The sequence below is a fragment of the Lepus europaeus genome, chromosome 23, assembly GCF_033115175.1.
Source record: "Lepus europaeus isolate LE1 chromosome 23, mLepTim1.pri, whole genome shotgun sequence".
NCBI lineage: Eukaryota > Metazoa > Chordata > Mammalia > Lagomorpha > Leporidae > Lepus > Lepus europaeus.
Genome location: NC_084849.1, coordinates 5,676,376 through 5,694,071, shown reverse-complemented (window position 1 = coordinate 5,694,071; position 17,696 = coordinate 5,676,376). Strand labels below are relative to the sequence as shown.

General features: G+C 44.0%; 1 protein-coding gene across 6 annotated transcripts in view; it reads right to left on the bottom strand.

Moving 5' to 3' along the window:
• Positions 1-17,696, bottom strand: part of SBNO1 (strawberry notch homolog 1) — a 76,411-nt gene that overhangs the window by 11,166 nt on the left and 47,549 nt on the right. For all 6 annotated transcript variants that reach the window (XM_062182604.1, XM_062182605.1, XM_062182602.1 and 3 more), the window contains 13 exons: positions 16,408-16,559; positions 15,172-15,369; positions 14,641-14,808; positions 14,385-14,560; positions 12,571-12,702; positions 11,113-11,248; positions 9,847-9,959; positions 9,667-9,738; positions 8,856-8,955; positions 5,145-5,219; positions 4,475-4,621; positions 4,296-4,390; positions 4,106-4,198 (listed from right to left, as the gene is read on the bottom strand). In XM_062182604.1, coding sequence (XP_062038588.1) covers positions 4,106-4,198; positions 4,296-4,390; positions 4,475-4,621; positions 5,145-5,219; positions 8,856-8,955; positions 9,667-9,738; positions 9,847-9,959; positions 11,113-11,248; positions 12,571-12,702; positions 14,385-14,560; positions 14,641-14,808; positions 15,172-15,369; positions 16,408-16,559 — 1,657 coding nt within the window. The remainder of the gene's footprint in view (positions 1-4,105; positions 4,199-4,295; positions 4,391-4,474; positions 4,622-5,144; positions 5,220-8,855; positions 8,956-9,666; positions 9,739-9,846; positions 9,960-11,112; positions 11,249-12,570; positions 12,703-14,384; positions 14,561-14,640; positions 14,809-15,171; positions 15,370-16,407; positions 16,560-17,696) is intronic.

Genomic DNA, 17,696 nt, shown 5'->3' with positions numbered 1-17,696 from the left:
ACGCAATGCCGGTGATACAGGCAGCAGCTTAACCCTCTGCCAAAATGCTAGCCCCTTAACTGGCCCGTCAGAGAAAACTTCAGGGACTCTGTTCACTGACAGCCTCACCTGCCTGTGGGATCAGACACAGGCTCCCTGAAAGCGTTTTTTTTTTTTTTTTTTTTTTTTAAGATTTATGTTCTTTATTTGGGAGACAAAGTTACAGAGACAGATAGAGACACAGAGAGACAGACAGACAGACAGGCGGAGAGAGGGAGGGAGTGGAGGGACTTCCATCTGCTGGTTCATTCCCCAAATGGCTGCAACTGCCAGGTTGAAGCCAGGAGCTTCTTCCGGGTCTTCCACATGCGTGCAGGGTCCCAAGGACTTGGACCATCCTCTGTTGCTCTCCTAGGCACCTTAGCAGGGAGCTGGATCAGAAGTGGAGCAGCCAGGACTTTAAGCTGCTGTGCCACAGCAGCAGCACCAGCATTGACTTTTTACAAGCAGGACCCAGAAAGAGGGAAAACTAAGGAACAGAGAACACCAGAAATGGTTCCAACAAAATACAACTCAGGAGCAAGCCCTAGCACTGCTGGGTAAGCCAGTGCCTGGGACGCCTGTGTGCATCCACATCAAGTTGCCTATTTCTTGTCTTGGCTTCTCTGCTTCCAACCTGGGAAGCAGCAGGAGGACTCCAGAACTGAGGCCTTGCCACTCTCACCTGGGTGAGCCCCAGGTGGAGCTCCTGTTTCTTGGTTTTAGGCCTTACCCTGCCTCAGATGTCGTAGGCATCTGGGAAGTGAATCAGCAGATGGAAATGTGTGTCACTCTGCCTTTCAAGTAAAAATAAACTTTGAGGGCCAAAGTTGTGCATGTCAGGTAAAGCTGCCACCTGCAATGCTGACACTCCAAATGGACAATGGTTTGAGACTCAGCTGCTCCACTTTTGATCTAGCTCACTGCTAATGCACCTGGGAAAGCAGAAGATGACCCAAGTGTCTGGGCCTCTGCACCCATGTGGGAGATATGGATGAAGCTCCTGATTTGGCTTGACTCAATCCTGGCCATTGCAGCCATCTGAGTGAACCAGCATATGGAAGCTCGCTCTAACTCATCTTTCAAATGAATAAAATAAATCTTTAAAAATAATCTTGAGGGGCCGGCGCTGTGGCACAGTGGGTTAATGCCCTGGCCTGAAGTGCCGGCATCCCATATGGGCGCCGGTTCAAGATCTGGCTGCTCCACTTCCGATCCAGCTCTCTGCTAGGGCAGTCCTTGGGCCCTTGCACCCACATAGGAGACCTAGAAGAAGCTCCTAGCTCCTGGCTTCAGATCGGCGCAGCTCCAGCTGCTGCACGGCCAATTGGGGAGTGAACCATCGGATGGAAGACCTCTCTCTCTCTGTGTAACTCTTTCAAATAAATAAATAAATCTTTAAAAATAAAAATAATCTTGAAAGCACAATTCAGAAAGCTTTCTGAAATAAAGATTTGAAACTACTTGTTGAAATAATATAGCACATACCTGAGAAAACTCCAGAAAATACTGACCCACAATGACTAAGACCAGGATGTATTACCGTAGAATTAATAAACTTTAAAGTTTATTGGGCACATAAGCAAAAATAATTAAAAATGAAAAAAATCAGAGTAGCATCAAAGTGTGCCAGCACATCCCAGAAGCACACGCAGTAGCACAGCTCAGATGCACACACTCAAGGACAGAACATGTGAACTAAGATTTCACACACTGTAAGCTGCTTTAAGTACAACAGCACAAACTCATCGGCAGGCAGAACTCAGGGAGTAACATTGCCATTAGCCCTTCCTGAAGGACCTACTACAAAATGTGCATCAAACAAAATGACTAAAGAACTCAGTTGACAAAGGCCGGCGCCGTGGCTTAACAGGCTAATCCTCCGCCTTGCGGCGCCGGCACACCGGGTTCTAGTCCCGGTTGGGGCGCCGGATTCTGTCCCGGTTGCCCCTCTTCCAGGCCAGCTCTCTGCTATGGCCCGGGAAGGCAGTGGAGGATGGCCCAAGTGCTTGGGCCCTGCACCCGCATGGGAGACCAGGAGAAGCACCTGGCTCCTGGCTTCAGATCAGCACGATGCACCAGCCGCAGCGGCCATTGGAGGGTGAACCAACGGCAAAAAGGACCTTTCTCTCTGTCTCTCTCTCTCACTATCCACTCTGCCTGTCCAAAAAAAAAAAAAAAAAACCTCAGTTGACAACTAGTAAGTAAAGGGTTAGCTTGAAAAATAAATATGCACAGAACTAAGATTAATGGTCAAAATAAAAGTACAATATATAGTTGTTACATATATACATATAAGTTGTTACATGTTCTCACAATGCAATTTTTAAAAATGGAAGAAACCAAAAAACAGGTGTTTTTTAGCATCTTCAGGAATACTGGAGCATAGTATTGGTAATATATTATTATCCTGTGTTAACCTAGAAAATAATAAGACAAGCTACTAAATTCAAGATACTGTACCATGTATGACTCTATCTGGTCAGTACATATAGGACATTAGTATGTAGGAGGGTACTTCAAAAATTATGTGGAAGTGTGGAATTAAAAGATAAACTTGGTAGATCTCTGATCTAGAAGTTAAAATACCCATGGTCCCACAATGGAGCTCCTGGGCTTGACTTCAGCCAGAGCTCCTGACTCCAGCTCCCTACTAATGCAGACCCGAGGAGACAGTGTGACAGCTCATCTGATTGGGTTCCTACCATCCACATAAGAGATCTAGTTTGAATTCATGGCTCTTGCCTTCACCATTAACTGGGGGATTGTAGGCATATGGAAAATAAAATCAGTGGATGGTAGCTCTCTGTCCCACAAATAAAATGTTGAAAAAAATTTATTGCTACATGAACACGTAGAAATCCATGAAGTTTTTTTGCAATAAGCATTTTCTTTACTTTGGAAAAAGTTACAGAGGGATCTTCTATCTGCTGGTTACTCCCTGGCTGACCAATGGTTACTCCCCCATTGTGGCCACAATGCCCACGGCTGAGCGAGGGCAAAGCCGAGAGCCAGGAGCTTCGTCCAGGTCTCCCATGAGTGGCAGGGGCTCTCTCCCAGGCCATTAGCAGATCTGCTAGACATGAACCACACCCATATGGGATGCTGACCACGCAGGCAGTGACAGATTAACCTGCTATGCCACAATGCTAGTCCCTGTAATATGCATATATTTTTTAAAAGATCATTTATTTATTTGAAAGCGTTATACAGAGAGAGGAGAGGTAGAGAGATGGGGGCAGGGGTCTTCCATTCACTGGGTGACTCCCCAACTGGCCACAACAGCCAGAGCAGTGCCAATCCGGAGCCAGGAGCCAGGAGCCAGGAGCCAGGAATTTTCTCCGGGTCTTCCCATGTGGGTGCAGGGGCCCAAAGACCTGGGCCATCCTCCACTGCCCTGCCAGGCCAAGCAGAGAGCTAGATCAGAAGTAGAGTAGCCAGGACTTGAACCGGTGCCCACATGGGATGCCGGCACTGCATGCGGTGGGCTTTACCTGCTCCGTTACAGCATCAGCCCCTTTTTGTTTTGTTTTTTAACATGCATATTAATCCTTGAAAAATCAGTCCTGGCTGCTCCATTTCCAATTCAGCTCTCTGCTATGGCCTGGGAGAGCAGTAGAAGATGGCCTAAGTCCTTGAGCCCCTGCACCCATGTGGGAGACCTGGAAGAAGCTCCTGGCTCCTGGCTTCAGACTGGCCCAGCTTCAGCTGTAGTGGTTATCTGGGAAATGAACCAGCAGATGGAAGACCTCTCTCTGTGTAACTCTGTCTTTCAAATAAATAAATAAATAAATCTTTAAAAAAAAAAAAAAAAAAAGTCCTTAAGATAGAAAGCATTATGAATGTCATTGTATTATGAAAAGTTCATTTTACAAAGATTATGTAATAAACCATTCTAATAACATCACTCAAAATACATTAAATAAAAACATATATAAATGGAAAAACTCACAATTACAGCAATAAATTACCAATAAAAGGGCCACACACAACTGGGAAATGTGCACACAGGGAGGAGACAGTCACAGTGTTTCTATGAAACAGTGTGATAAATCTCAACAATTAACACTTAAAGGAAAAGCCATACTTGCAATGACAAGTAAAAGCCATCATCTGGTCCTGTCAGTTCTGCCCAAATCTTGGTGGCTTCCTCCCAGGACATACCCCTCTCTACGCTGATCTAGAAAGCAAAGTACAGGAGTTAACTTAAACTCATTTCTGTAAATGCCTTTTGTGGGAAGATGACAGTGGGACTTACACATGCTTTCCAGACTTACTGTATACAGCTCCACATGACCAGAGGTTGAGTATCCTGGAGTCAGAAACTTCTTAACATCACTCTTCCTCACCTTTTCATCCCCAGAACCAAGATCTTGAATGAGATTAAGCAACATGTCCATGTAAAAACTTTTTTTTATAAGAAGACACTTAACATGTAAAACGTTTCCCCACTTACCTAAGATTCCCATATCATATCTTCCATTTTTTTTGGCATTTTGAACAACTGCAGTAAGTGTGTCCGCAAAATACTGAAATAATGCATTCTGCTGATGTACTTCCATACCCAAAATTCTATTTAAGAATTTTCCTATGTTGTTATAATCTGCAATGGCAAGATCACACAAGTGATGAATTCATTCAAAAAACACTTCCACACATTTCTAATCATCTAGGCCAGGTTCAAGTTCCACATTCTCTTATGAAGTCTTCTCAGTTCTGGCACAGCCATGACAAGGCTATAATTTGCCCAATTCTGCCTCTAGCCATTCCCACTGCCTCTGTATATGCTGGAGATTCATGCTGAACTCAATTTTTATATCACAGAAAGAGAAACCAGAACTGAGCACCCAAGAATGTTCATTCTCTAACATTAAATCCTAACTCCAGAAGTTGTAAAGTCTAAGTCTCAACCCTGGCTGAACAATGAGAGTGTCTGAGAGCTTTGGAAAATTACCAATGTCTGAACTTGACCCCGGGCTTCAAGATTTAAAACCTTGACAGCTGAGGGTTTTTTTGCAGCCAGGGTTGAGATCTATGCTCTAAGGACAAAATGATCTTTTTCTGAATACCTACAACAGTCATTAATCTCACAAGTTATACACACAAAGTTAACATAGCAGTATTACCTTTATCAAGAGTAAGAATTCCTGAGCGATCTTCTACATTTATCAGGCCGACTCCTATCAATCCTTGACGAACATCTGTAAGAAAATAACCTTATAAAAAACTAAGTAATTTGGGGGCTGGTGCTATGCTGTGGCGGGTAAAGCTGCCACCTGCAGTGCTAACATTTCATGTGGTGCCGGTTCACGTCCCAGCTGCTTCACTTCCAATCCAGCTCTCTGCTGTGGCTGAGAAAGCAGTAAGAACATGGCCCAAGTCCTTGGACCCCTGTACCTACATAGGAGACCCAGAAGAAGCTCCTGGCTCCTGGCTTTGGATCGGCACAGCTCCGGCTGTTGCAGCCACCTGGGGGGTGAACCACCGGATAGAAGACCTGTTTCTCTCTACCTCTGCTTCTCTGTAACTTTGCCTTTCTAATAAATAAATAAAATTAAAAAAAAAAAATACAGTGGAAGCTATTCCAAGATATTTTAAAAAACAAAACTATGTAATTCAAATGACTCCATGAATTATTACCTAACTTCATCAAACTAGATCGAGTTTTAGCACTGACAGCCTATACATCTGTTAAGATACTCCAGTTAGCTGAATTACATTCCACACACTACATTCCAATACTTCATAAAAATATTTCAGCTTTCCAACAGTGGCCTGTACACTTGGGGTCTTTGTGAAGAAACCAACTACAGAATCAGAATAATTTTGTGCAAGTAGCAGAATACTAGCCAAGTAAATAATTACGTAAAGGGGCTGGTGTTGTGGCACAGTGGGCGGCATCCCATGTGGGCGCTGATTTGTGCCCAGGCCTTTCCATTTCAGATCAGCTCCCTACTAATGTGCCTGGGAAAGTAGCGAAAGATGACTCAGTTGAGTCCCTGCACCGAAGTGGAAGACTGGAAAGAGCTCCTGGCTCCAGTTTAGCCCAGCTCTGGCCATTGAGACCATTTGGGGAGTAATACAGCAGATGGAAGATTTGTCTTTCCCTCTCTGTTAACTATGCCTTTTGAATAAATAAGTATTGTCCCCTTCCCCCATCAGAGGGCCTGGGTCCCAACTCCACTCTGATCCTAGCTTCCAGCTAATGCACTCTTGCAGGCAGCATGTGCTGATGAGTAGCTGGGTCCTGCACTCATGTGGGAGACCTGGACTGAGTTCCCGCCTCCTGGCTTCAGCCTGATCCAGCCCCAGTTTTGTGGACATTTGGAGAGATGACTGGCAGATGGGAACTCTATCCCAAATAAATATTTTAAAATAAAAAATAAGGAGGCGGGCACCTGACTTGGCATTTTTTAAGAAAGATTTTATTTATTTATTTGAGAGTCAGAGGAGTAGAGACAGAGAAGAAGGTCTTCCATCTGCTGCTTCACTCCCCAAATGGCTGCAATGGCTGGAGCTTGGCTCATCTCCAGCCAGGAGCTTCTTTGGAGTTCCCCAAGTGGGTGCAGTAGCCCACATTTGGGCTATCCTGTGCTGCTTTCCCAGGTCATACCAGAGAGCTGGATTGGAAGAAGAGCAGCCAGGGCTTAACCCAGCACCCACATGGGATGCCAGCGCCACAGGTGGAGGCTTAGCCCACTACACCACAGCTCCTGACCCCTGCCCTAGCATTTAAGATACCCATGTCCCACACCAGAGCCCCTGAGATCAATACTCAGCGGCATTCCTGACTCTAGCTTCCTCTTGATGTAGACCTTGGGAGGAGGTGGTGAAAACAACCGATCGGATTTCTGCCATCCACATCAACAGACCTGGACAGGTTCCCAGGCCTGGCTCCAGTCTTGGTCCAAGCCCTGTTAATGGGGGCATTTGGGAGTGAAACAGGAGAATGCAGTGTGTATTCTTGCTCACTTTCTCTCTGTTTGCCCTTCAAACAAATCAATGTTAAAAGGGGCAGTGTAAAGCTGCCACTCGTGATGCCAGCATCCCACACGGGCGCCAGCTCAGGTCCCAGGTGCTCCACTTCCTACCCAGCTCCCTGCTCATGCACCTGGGAAAGTGGCAGAGGACTGTGCAAGTCCTTGGGCTCCTCACACACATGGGAGACCCAGAAGAAGCTCCTGGCTTCCCAGCCCCAGCCACTGTGGCCACCTGGGGAGTGAACCATTGGATGGCAGAGCTCTCTCTCTCTCTCCCCTCACCCCAACTCTGCCTTTCAAGTAAATAAAATACTTAAATAAAGAAAGAAAACCTTAGTATTCAGATAAATATGGAAAAACAATGTGAAGGCTGTCGATTTCACAGTGTCATCCTCTGAATACAGGAAATGGAATAGAAGAGGTGGAGAGGTTTAAGGGAAGAGTAGTAACTAAATTGCTAAGCCCATTCAGATCATTTCCATTACTTACAAGGAGTAAGTAACCTATAATTATTATTTTATTTTATTTTTATTTGACAGAGTTAGACAGTGTGTGTGTGTGAGAGAGAGAGAGACCCAGAGAAGGGTCTTCCTTCCACTGGTTCACCCCCCAAATGGCCGCTTTGGCTGGCGCGCTGTGCTGATCTTAAGCCAGGAGCCGGGTGCTTCCTCCCGTTCTCCCAGAGAGGTGCAGGGGCCCAAGCACTTGGGCCATCCTCCATTGCCTTCCCAGGCCACAGCAGAGAGCTGGACTGGAAGAGGAGCAGCCGGAACTAGAACCCGGCACCCATATGGGATGCCAGCGCCACAGGCGGAGGATTAACCAAGTGAGCCACGGTGCTGGCCCCGTAACCTATACTTTTTAAAAACTAGAAATGAGGAAGTAGTTTCTGACACATCCTCTCCGGCGACCATGGAGGAGTACTTCTGTGTGTGAGGCAGCGCTGAGTTAAGGTGCAGTGCCCATGCACATGCCTGAGTAAACAGACTTCCCCTCACTGAAAGGTCTACTGGGAAGGAAAGGCTTCCAGTGTACAGGATCTTGCATCCACGGGCTTTACAAATACTTTCAGAGCTTTCTGCACTACTAAAATCATCTAACCCACTTACACTGACAATGTGCGACAGAGTCTATTCTACCAATTTGTAACATGGTTCCAAGATTTTCTTTTTTTTTTTTTTTTGACAGGCATAGTAGACAGTGAGAGAGAGAGACAGAGAGAAAGGTCTTCCTTTTGCCGTTGGTTCACCCTCCAATGGCTGCTGCGGCTGGTGCACTGCGGCTGGTGCACCGCACTGATCTGAAGCCAGGAGCCAGGTGCTTATCCTGGTCTCCCATGGGGTACAGGGCCCAAGCACTTGGGCCATCCTCCACTGCCATCCCTGGCCACAGCAGAGAGCTGGCCTGGAAGAGGGGCAACCGGGACAGGATCGGTGCCCTAACCGGGACTAGAACCCGGTGTGCCGGCGCTGTAAGGCGGAGGATTAGCCTATTGAGCCGCGGTGCCGGCTCCAAGATTTTCTATAGCACCATGAAGTTTCTTCTACTGTGGAAATTTCCAAACACATAGAACAGGGGGGAAAAAAAAGGATATTTTAACTTTAAAATTAAATTTCAAAAATTATTTGGCAAGGTGATTTTAACAAAACCACTATCCTATGTTAAATCTAAAATTAGACAGTATGTATTAGGTTATGAAGAACAAAGGAACTTTCATGTGAAATTAGTTTTAATAAACTTGTTTTGTTCTAATCACTTTTAATTTCTAAGTTTTATACAAATTATGTCCCAAGGAAAAAAAAATAACTAAAACCATGTTAGAACAGATTTTCCACCATGTTTATTTTTTAAAGTTACCTTTAAAGAATTCTCCAGGGTAGTCCGGAGGTGGTGACACCATAGGAGAATCCAAGTTTACAATGGATTTCATGACAATTTCTAAAGCATTTCTTCCATACTGCAATAAAAACAAAACATTTTAACCAGTTTCAGCAATCAGATGCTCTTCAATCATATGACCATCTGGATACCATAAAAAGTATTATTGGAGGTGGGCACTGTGACACAGCAATAAAGCTATTGCTTGGGACACCCCATTCCTACAGACTGGTTCAAGTTCCAGCTACTCCACTTCCAACCCAGCTTCCTGCTACTGTGCCCTCTGGGAGGAGGTAGGTGATGCTCAAATTACTTGGGTCCTTGGCACCCATGTAGGAGACCTGGACTGAAACGTAGGCTTGTTGGCTTTGGTCTGGACCTGCCCTGGCTATTAGGGGCATTTGGGGACTGAACCAGTGGTTGAATATCTGTCTTTCAAATAAACATGAAAAAAACAAATGTTCATCTTATTATTGTACAAATATTAAAAATCCAGTTCTCAATTATCTTTACATATATTTATATAGCCTACTTCATGCCTTTGCACACATTTGTTAATTTTCTAGGAATTCACACTTAATTCCAAATAGCAATTATAATTCTATTTTCCAGTAGAAATAAAATATAACTATTCTGTTGCACTGATCCAAGACTCAATATGTGAAATCCTTTGTCTTAGAGGAAGCCATTCTATTACAGGGAGGTAGTTTCCAGCTTTAAGCCGTATCCTGTCTTTTTTTCCCACTACAGCTATCACACAGGATGAGTGTTCAGAAGCACTGAGAGGTACCTTATTGTCAAAGTTGAACCTGCTCAGATCTCTAGATTCTGTTGCTCTTCGGTCCCCATGTGTAAGCGCCCCCTAGCAAAATATAAAGCGTGCAGTTATTTGAGGCACAATTAACTCCTCTACAGAAGTCAGGTAACATCCATTATCTTTTACATACATCTATATAACCCAAACACTTACCAAACTCTCAAGTCTTTTGGCAACAATAGATGCAAATCTTTGTTCCCCTGCCAACTCAGAAATCAGAAAGACATATTCGGGAGCAGTAACTTGGTTTGATCTATGAGTTCTTCCTGTAATGAAATTTTTTTTAAAGATCACTAATTGTGTTCACTAGAAAAGAAAATTTTGATGTCTTCCTGCATTTAATACAAAGCTGATATTGAGAAATCTTTAAACAGGAGAAAAAATTAAAAATAATATAACATTTACCTCAACTCCCCTAAAATGATCAAAATTGCAAACAGTGGCCTGAATGACACCTGTATCCAGAACAACACTCTGCCTGACAAGAGGCAGGAACCTGTCACAGATGAGGGCTGGGTGCTGTGGAGCCGCAGGTAAAGCTGCCACTTGCAACGGCAGCATCCTGTACCGGAGCTCTGGCTATTACAGGCATTTGGGGAGTAAACCAGCAGGTGCACCATCTCTGTCACTGTGCCTTTTAAATAAATATATCTTCACACACACACACACACAACACACACAGTGTCAGTACTGCTTCGCCAATTTTGTTTAACTATAATGTTGATTGCACACACTAGATTCTCCCAAAACTGTTGTTTCTAAGTCAGCAAAAAGTCAGGAGAGTGGAAGTACAGGAAGGCTCGCTCACAGTTGAACTTGAAACAGCATCTGCTCTGACCCCGCCCCTTAGCCTAAAGGTCTATAACGAAGATATTTCCAGTGGTCTGCTCTCAGATACAATGTAAGGACCCCCAACAAAACCCCACCAGATCTGATTATTATTATTATTATTTGAAAGACAGAATTACAGAAAGACAGGGAGAGATTTCTCATCCACTGGTTTACTCCCCAAATGCCACAATGGCTGGGACTAGAGCTGGGGCAGGTTGAAGCCAGGAACCTAACATCTGTTCTCTCCCACGAGTGGCAGGGGCCAAAGCACACCACCCAACTTCCACTGACTTTTCAGGCACAACAGCAGGGAGCTGGGTCAGAGGTGGAGCAGTCAGACTTGAACCAGTGCTCCTGTGGGATACCTGCTGACTCTGCTAGACTACAACTGGTCCCTTTTTACAGCTTCTAAAGAGCTAAGATGAAATTCCTAATACACTATACATTATGTATAACGTATATGCTAAGAAAATCTAAGATTTCAAGTTCGAAGACATGGGACATAAGTGCAGACTCTGATATGCGACCATTTCCCCAGTGACTGCCAGCTATCCTATTCATCAGGTGAAACCCAGTGTAGGAACGTACCAAATTGCTGAATGGCTCTATCAGCACTCCAAGGTAATTCCAAAGTCATGTGAACTCTTCGCCTTTGATTTTTAGCTCTCCGATCTGCTTGTAATGAAATGCCTGAGCTGGCAGCTTCTGAGATAATAGCAATATTCTGTATCAAGAGGAAGAAAAAATTAACTCTGCAAAGGATAGTGTGATAAATAAAGTGCTTCACTGGTCCACCAATACCTACCTCCTTCTGAAAATAACATGGCTCCTTATTTTAGCTGGGTCCCAGGCTACCCAGAATATAGATTTCCTAGTCTCCCTTGGTATGAAGTGTGAGCATGTGACATGGTCCCGCCTGCAGACTGTGTGTATAATGTCTAGAACCTTCCTTACAAGTAGAAGACAATCCCTCCTCCTGTCCTTTCTCCACTGGCTACAATGTAAAGGTAATGAGAAGATCTGCACTACTCTCCTAGAACACAGAGGTAACTTGGAAATGGAAGTCCAACAAAAGACAAGAGGCCTGGTTTCAAGGGGCCACACCCCCATCTATTTAGCAGAACTTTTGAGAGAAATGAACATCTGTCCTGTGTTAATTAATTTTAGATTATCAATTAACACTCCAACACTTATAATTAGTACCAATTCCTAATGCATATGCGCCCAGATGCATGAAACAAGGACATAAAATAACTGATAACTCTACCCACAATCTTCAATGTAACAAAAGCCATTTAATATACTTTTTAAAGATAACTTTCATAGTGGTATCTATTATCTATTTCCTAACTGCATAAAAGTTCATTGAAATAAGGCAAAATATGGGTAGATAAGTAACTTTTCTTCCTGTTTTAGATTAAGGTATGGGTCTTAGGGGTGCTAGGATGAAAGGGTACTACTGCATTTGAACAATCTCATAAACAAATGCTTCCATTCTATTGAGCAGATGAAGAGAAATAGACTGGAGAAGCGTAAAGCCGAGGGAGTTCACTTCACAGTGAGATCTTACAGGAAGAGATTCTGGAGGCCCTACAGAAATCTCTAGAGTAGTCAAGTGTGGAAATTCACCCCGTAAGCTACCCAGGGCAGAGCAACACTAGAAACAGCAAAACCAAAGGACACAGTAATCTGGGTACCCTGAAGTGTCATTCCAGCCTCAATAAGAATGATACTAGAGGTCAAGATACAAAGATGACCTGGAAAAACATAGTATTGTTATATTCTCACTAGGTTTAGGAATCACTAAAACTATCACGAACCACATCTAACAGTGTACATAATACAGAAAACTCATTACATTTAACTGACGACAAATAAAAACAGGCTATAATTCACTGATTGTGTCCATTAGTAGGAAATATAGAATACAATTTAACACAAATGATTTATATTAAAATGAAAAATATGTAAATTAATAAAACTTTAAAATAAATAAATATCATACAGGCACTTTTCTTTTCACTGTAGCACATCAGAAAGACCTACCTTATCTCCGTCCATGAACCTCTGCTTCTCTGTGATATTCAGGATCTCCACGGGCACGTCCAGCTCCGACCGTGACTCGTAGGATATGCTCCCATCGTCATTGCTTACAACCCGTCCCTTGCGGCCGGTCATCTGAGAAGCAGAGCGTTATTACAGAGACGCGTCTGACCATGGTGTACACAGCTAAGTGCCTCCTTCACTAAAGAAGCCTGGGAGACGGAGGCACAGCCTGAGCCACGCTGGCACTGGTGGACACCAGACACCATATAACACAGACACTGGGAAAAAACAACATGGGCCACTATCACCAAAACTGCATTGACAGCAACGGGCACCATGATGCCATGCGTTAAGCTGCAGCTAGCAATGCCAGCACCTCTTATCAGAATGCCATTTCCAAGTCCTGGCTGCTCTGCTTCCATTACAGCTTTCTGCTAATGTCCTTGGAAAAGCAGCAGAGGATGGTTAAAGTACTTGAGCCTCTGCCACTCATGTGGGAGACCAGGATGGATCTCCTGGCTTCCAGTTTCAGCCTGGCCCTGGCCTGGGCTGTTGTGGCCATTTGGGGAGTAAACTTACTGGAGACATAATCCACCCCACCCCTATAGTTCTGGCCTTTCAAACAAATCTTAAAAAAAAAAAAAAAAAAAAAGGCCAAGCTGCCCGACAGTGGTAGTGACCCAAACAAGCAGTTCAAGACTGATATTTGAACACGAGGGGCGTCCACTGCTCTGGGCTGACAACCAGAGCGAGATGAGAAGGGCAGGCACTGTGGCACAGTTACACGGCTCCTCTGAGCCACCCATCCAGCTTCCTGCTATACCTGAGGCGGCAGCTGACGGTCTTCTGCCTTGCACACAGGGCACCTACATTAATTTCCTACTTGTGACTCCAGCTTGGCCCAGCCAAGCCTGTTGGGAGCATTTAGGGAAGGCACCAGTGAATGAAAGATGTCTGTGCCTTTTAAAATAATATTTTTTAAAAAGACACAAAATAAAGTAGTAGAATGAGGATTCTTAAGATCTAGGGGCCGGTGCTGTGGCATAATAGGTTGAAACTCTGCCTGTGGCAATGGCACCCCACATGTGCACCAGTTCATGTCCCGGCTGTTCCTCATCTAATCCAGCTCTCTGCTTATGGCCTGGGAAAGCAGTGGAGAACGGCCCAAGTGCTTAGTGTCTTGTACCATGTGAGGGATCCCGAGGAAGCTGCTGGCTACAGGCAGGGAACTGGCTCAGCTCCAGCCACTGTGGCCATTTAGGGAGTAAAGCAGTTTAAGGAAGACCATCCTCACTGTCTGTAATTCTACCACTCAAATAAATAAATCAATAAAATCTTAAAAAAAAAAAACTAAGAAAGAAAATCTGAAATTCAACGTATCACTCATTCTAAGGATTTAAAAGAGGTACCCCCCCCCCCTCTGCCTTTCAAATGAAAATAAATCTTTAAAAAAAAATTCATACTGGCCAGCGCCGTGGCTTAACAGGCTAATCCTCCGCCTTGCAGCACCGGCACACCGGGTTCTAGTCCCGGTTGGGGCACCGGATTCTATCCCGGTTGCCCATCTTCCAGGCCAGCTTTCTGCTATGGCCCGGGAAGGCAGTGGAGGATGGCCCAAGTCCTTGGGCCCTGCACCCCATGGGAGACCAGGAGAAGCACCTGGCTCCTGGCTTCAGATCAGCGAGATGTGCCGGCCGCGGCGGCCACTGGAGGGTGAACCAACGGCAAAAAGGAAAGAAGACCTTTCTCTCTGTCTCTCTCTCACTATCCACTCTGTCAAAAAAAAAAAAAAAAAAAAAAAAAATCATACTTACCTCAGCTACATTCTCAGGGCCACCAAGTTCATCAATCAACTCATCCAGGGTATTGGGAGGGAGGTCTTCAGCTAATTTTTCTAGCTTGTCAAGTAGGTCTTTCTTCATCTGCTGGGCCCTTTCCACAGCGTCCTGACTTGTTACAAGGCTGCTGTTACTGTTGGTATTACTATTAGCTAGAGAACATTTGTTAAAAGTCAGTACAAGGTTTAAATATTCATTTTGTTTAGAAATGTATTTCAAAAAGCACCCTTACCTGGGGCACTGTTGGGAGCAGGTGCAATAACAGGTGTAGATGAAAAGCTAGGTCGTTTGGAGCCAAGACCTGAAGCTAATAAGGCACTTTGAATAGAATCTGGATCTATACTTTTCTTCTTTTTTTTATCTTTGTTTTTCTTGTGCTCTTTTCTGATTAGCCAAGGATCTGAAAGTAAAGCAAAGATGTAGTCAAATAATTTGTCAACACCAGTACAGAATCTTCATGGAAGTAGCCCTTGAGGTGTTTTGTACTGTTAATTGCAAACTCAAGTTATCACTACAGCAGTGAACCAGCACATCCTAGCTACATTCCATTGTTCTAAGGTTCAAGATAACTGAATAAAAACTGAGGCCATCATCTCTCACATGACGCTCAAACCTCCAGAAGAGAGGCAAGCTTGGCGTCTCTGCCGAGCCGAGATGAGACCCTGGGTGACAATCTGCACTTCACTTAAGGCTTCATCCCACTTCCTGTTACACGTGAGCATCACTATCCTTTCATGCACACTTCAGTCACACAGGAACTCACCATCTTCATCGTCCTCACTGGACTCATCTCGAAATGGGTTGAAATCATCATCATCTCCAGAACTCATGTTTCTGGAGCTCTCATAGTCACTCTCTTCATTATCAGAGGCATCGGATTCACTTCCACTGTCATCAGAACCGCTACCAGCAAGGCCACCCACTTTTCGTGCTTTTTTGGCTTCTCGTGTTATTTCATCACCTACTCCCAAACAATAGAATCAGTCTAAATACAATGTGTCTAAAGATCTAATGAATCACACATTTCATTCATGAACTACTTGAAACGGAATTCAGAACAAAATAAAATCCACAAATAGGTGCTACTCTTGGGCTCCCACATGTAATCAGGATATGTTCAATTATTCTCAAGAAATAGATATATCAGTATAAACATGAAACTGTCTCTGAGAGCAGAAGCTTCAAAACAAATTAAGATGAAAACAGAATTTCTGGCATTCTCTCAATTTAACTGTGCATCAGGTTGAAAGAAGAGGTCTAGGGGCCAGCGCTGTGGCGTAGTGGGTAATGCTGCCACCTGCAGTGCTACCATCCCATATGGGATCCGGTTCAAATCCTGGCTGCTTCACTTCCAATCCAGCTCTGCTATGGCCTAGGAAAGCAGTAGAAGATGGCCCAAGTCCTTGGACCCCTGCACCCTTGTGGGAACACCCAGAGGAAGCTATTGGCTCCTGGCTTCAGATTGGCCCAGTTGCAGCCATTGCAGCCATCTGGGGAGTGAACCAGCGGATGGAAAACTTCTCTTTCTCTGCCTCTCCTTCTCTCTCTAGTAACTCTTTCAAATAAATAAATCTTTAAAAATAAATAAATAAATGAGTTTACTCGTGCATGTAAAACTATATGAATGCAGTGAAAGTATTCAACCACTAGCCAATTCAAACTTCATTCCCAAATACAGCTACTTTAAAATGCTACCATATATAGTACTTTTGACATAAACTTTAGCACTTCTCCACTTCATTCAGGTTAAGTAGCATGGGATTTATGTATATAAATATTTAAGTTTTCATTAATGTCTAGGTTCTGAATTATTTTCCATGATTAGATAAATTTAGACAAGCTTTTTATTTGAGAAAACACTTATCTTGAGGACTTTAGGACAAGGATAGGAACAAGTACAATTTGCAAATATTACAAAAACAATTCCAAATATCAGCTAAACTCCTGATCAACTGCAACCACTTTTTATTAACATCAACTATTTAGGAATAACACTCACCTTTCCGCTTCTTTACTTTATTTTCTTTACAAGGACTATCTCTTGGTGAACTGTTATTACTTGGAGCTGTCAAATCAATTCCTAATAAACTATACAGTTTTTTTCTGTCCGGAGCAGGAAAGTGCTTTTCAATGAGAGACTGCAACACTCCTCTGTAAGAAAGAAATACTGACAATTATTTCTTCACATGGCAAAATAATTGTCACATATAAAGTCTATTTTTTAAAAATATTTATTTATTTGAAAGTCAAGAGTTACACAGACAAGAGAGAGAGAGGTGTCTTCCATCTGCTGGTTCACTCCCCAAATGGCCGCAACAGCTGGAGTTGGGCTGATCCAGAACCAGGAGCTTCTTCTGGGTCTCCCACATGGGGGCAGGGGCCCAAAGACTTGGGCCATCTTCTACTGGTTTTCCAAGCCATAGCAGAAAGCTGGATCAGAAGTGGAGCAGCTGGGACTTGAACCAGCACCCATATGGGATGCCAACACTGCCAGTGGCAGCATTACCTACTATGCCACAGCGCTGGCCGGCCCCACATATAAAGTCTTAATACATAATTTATAAAATTTTTATTAATATAATAAAAACCTGATTCATGTTTCTCATATATACAAATCTTCCCTCCTTCAATTCCCTGAATATATTTGATAAATGAAAATATACAGGGGCTGACACTGTGGGATAGTGGGTAAAGCCACCACCTGCAGTGCCTGCATCCCATTTGGGCACCAATTTGAGTCCCTGGCTACTCCACTTCTGATCCTATTCCCTGATAATGCACCTGGGAAAGTTGTAGAGGATGGCCCAAATCCTGGGGGGCCTGCACCCACGAAGGAGATCTGGAAGAAGCTCCTGGCTATGAATCGGCCCAGCTCTGGCTGTTGTGACCATTTGGGGAGTGAGTGAACCAGCGGATGGATGATTTCTGTCTCCCCCTCTCTGTAACTCTGCCTTGCAAATAAAATAAATCTTTAAAAAAGAAAGTATACAATGTTGAATATTAGAAAACATAATGTAGTTCCAAAATCAATTTTAATGTTCTAGAACAAGATCATCCTACTGCAATATAAAGCTTAGCCACAAACCCAATTTTATATATTCTAGTAATTACGTAAAAACTAAAAGGGGTGAGGGGGGAAGAGGACCAGCACTGTGGCCCAGCAGGCATCCCACACTGATGTGCTGGTTCCAGTCCTGGCTACTCCACTTCTGATCCAGCTCCCTGCTAGAGCGTGAGAGGGCCGTAGATGATGACTCAAGAGCTTGGGACAACCCTGCCGCCGGTGGG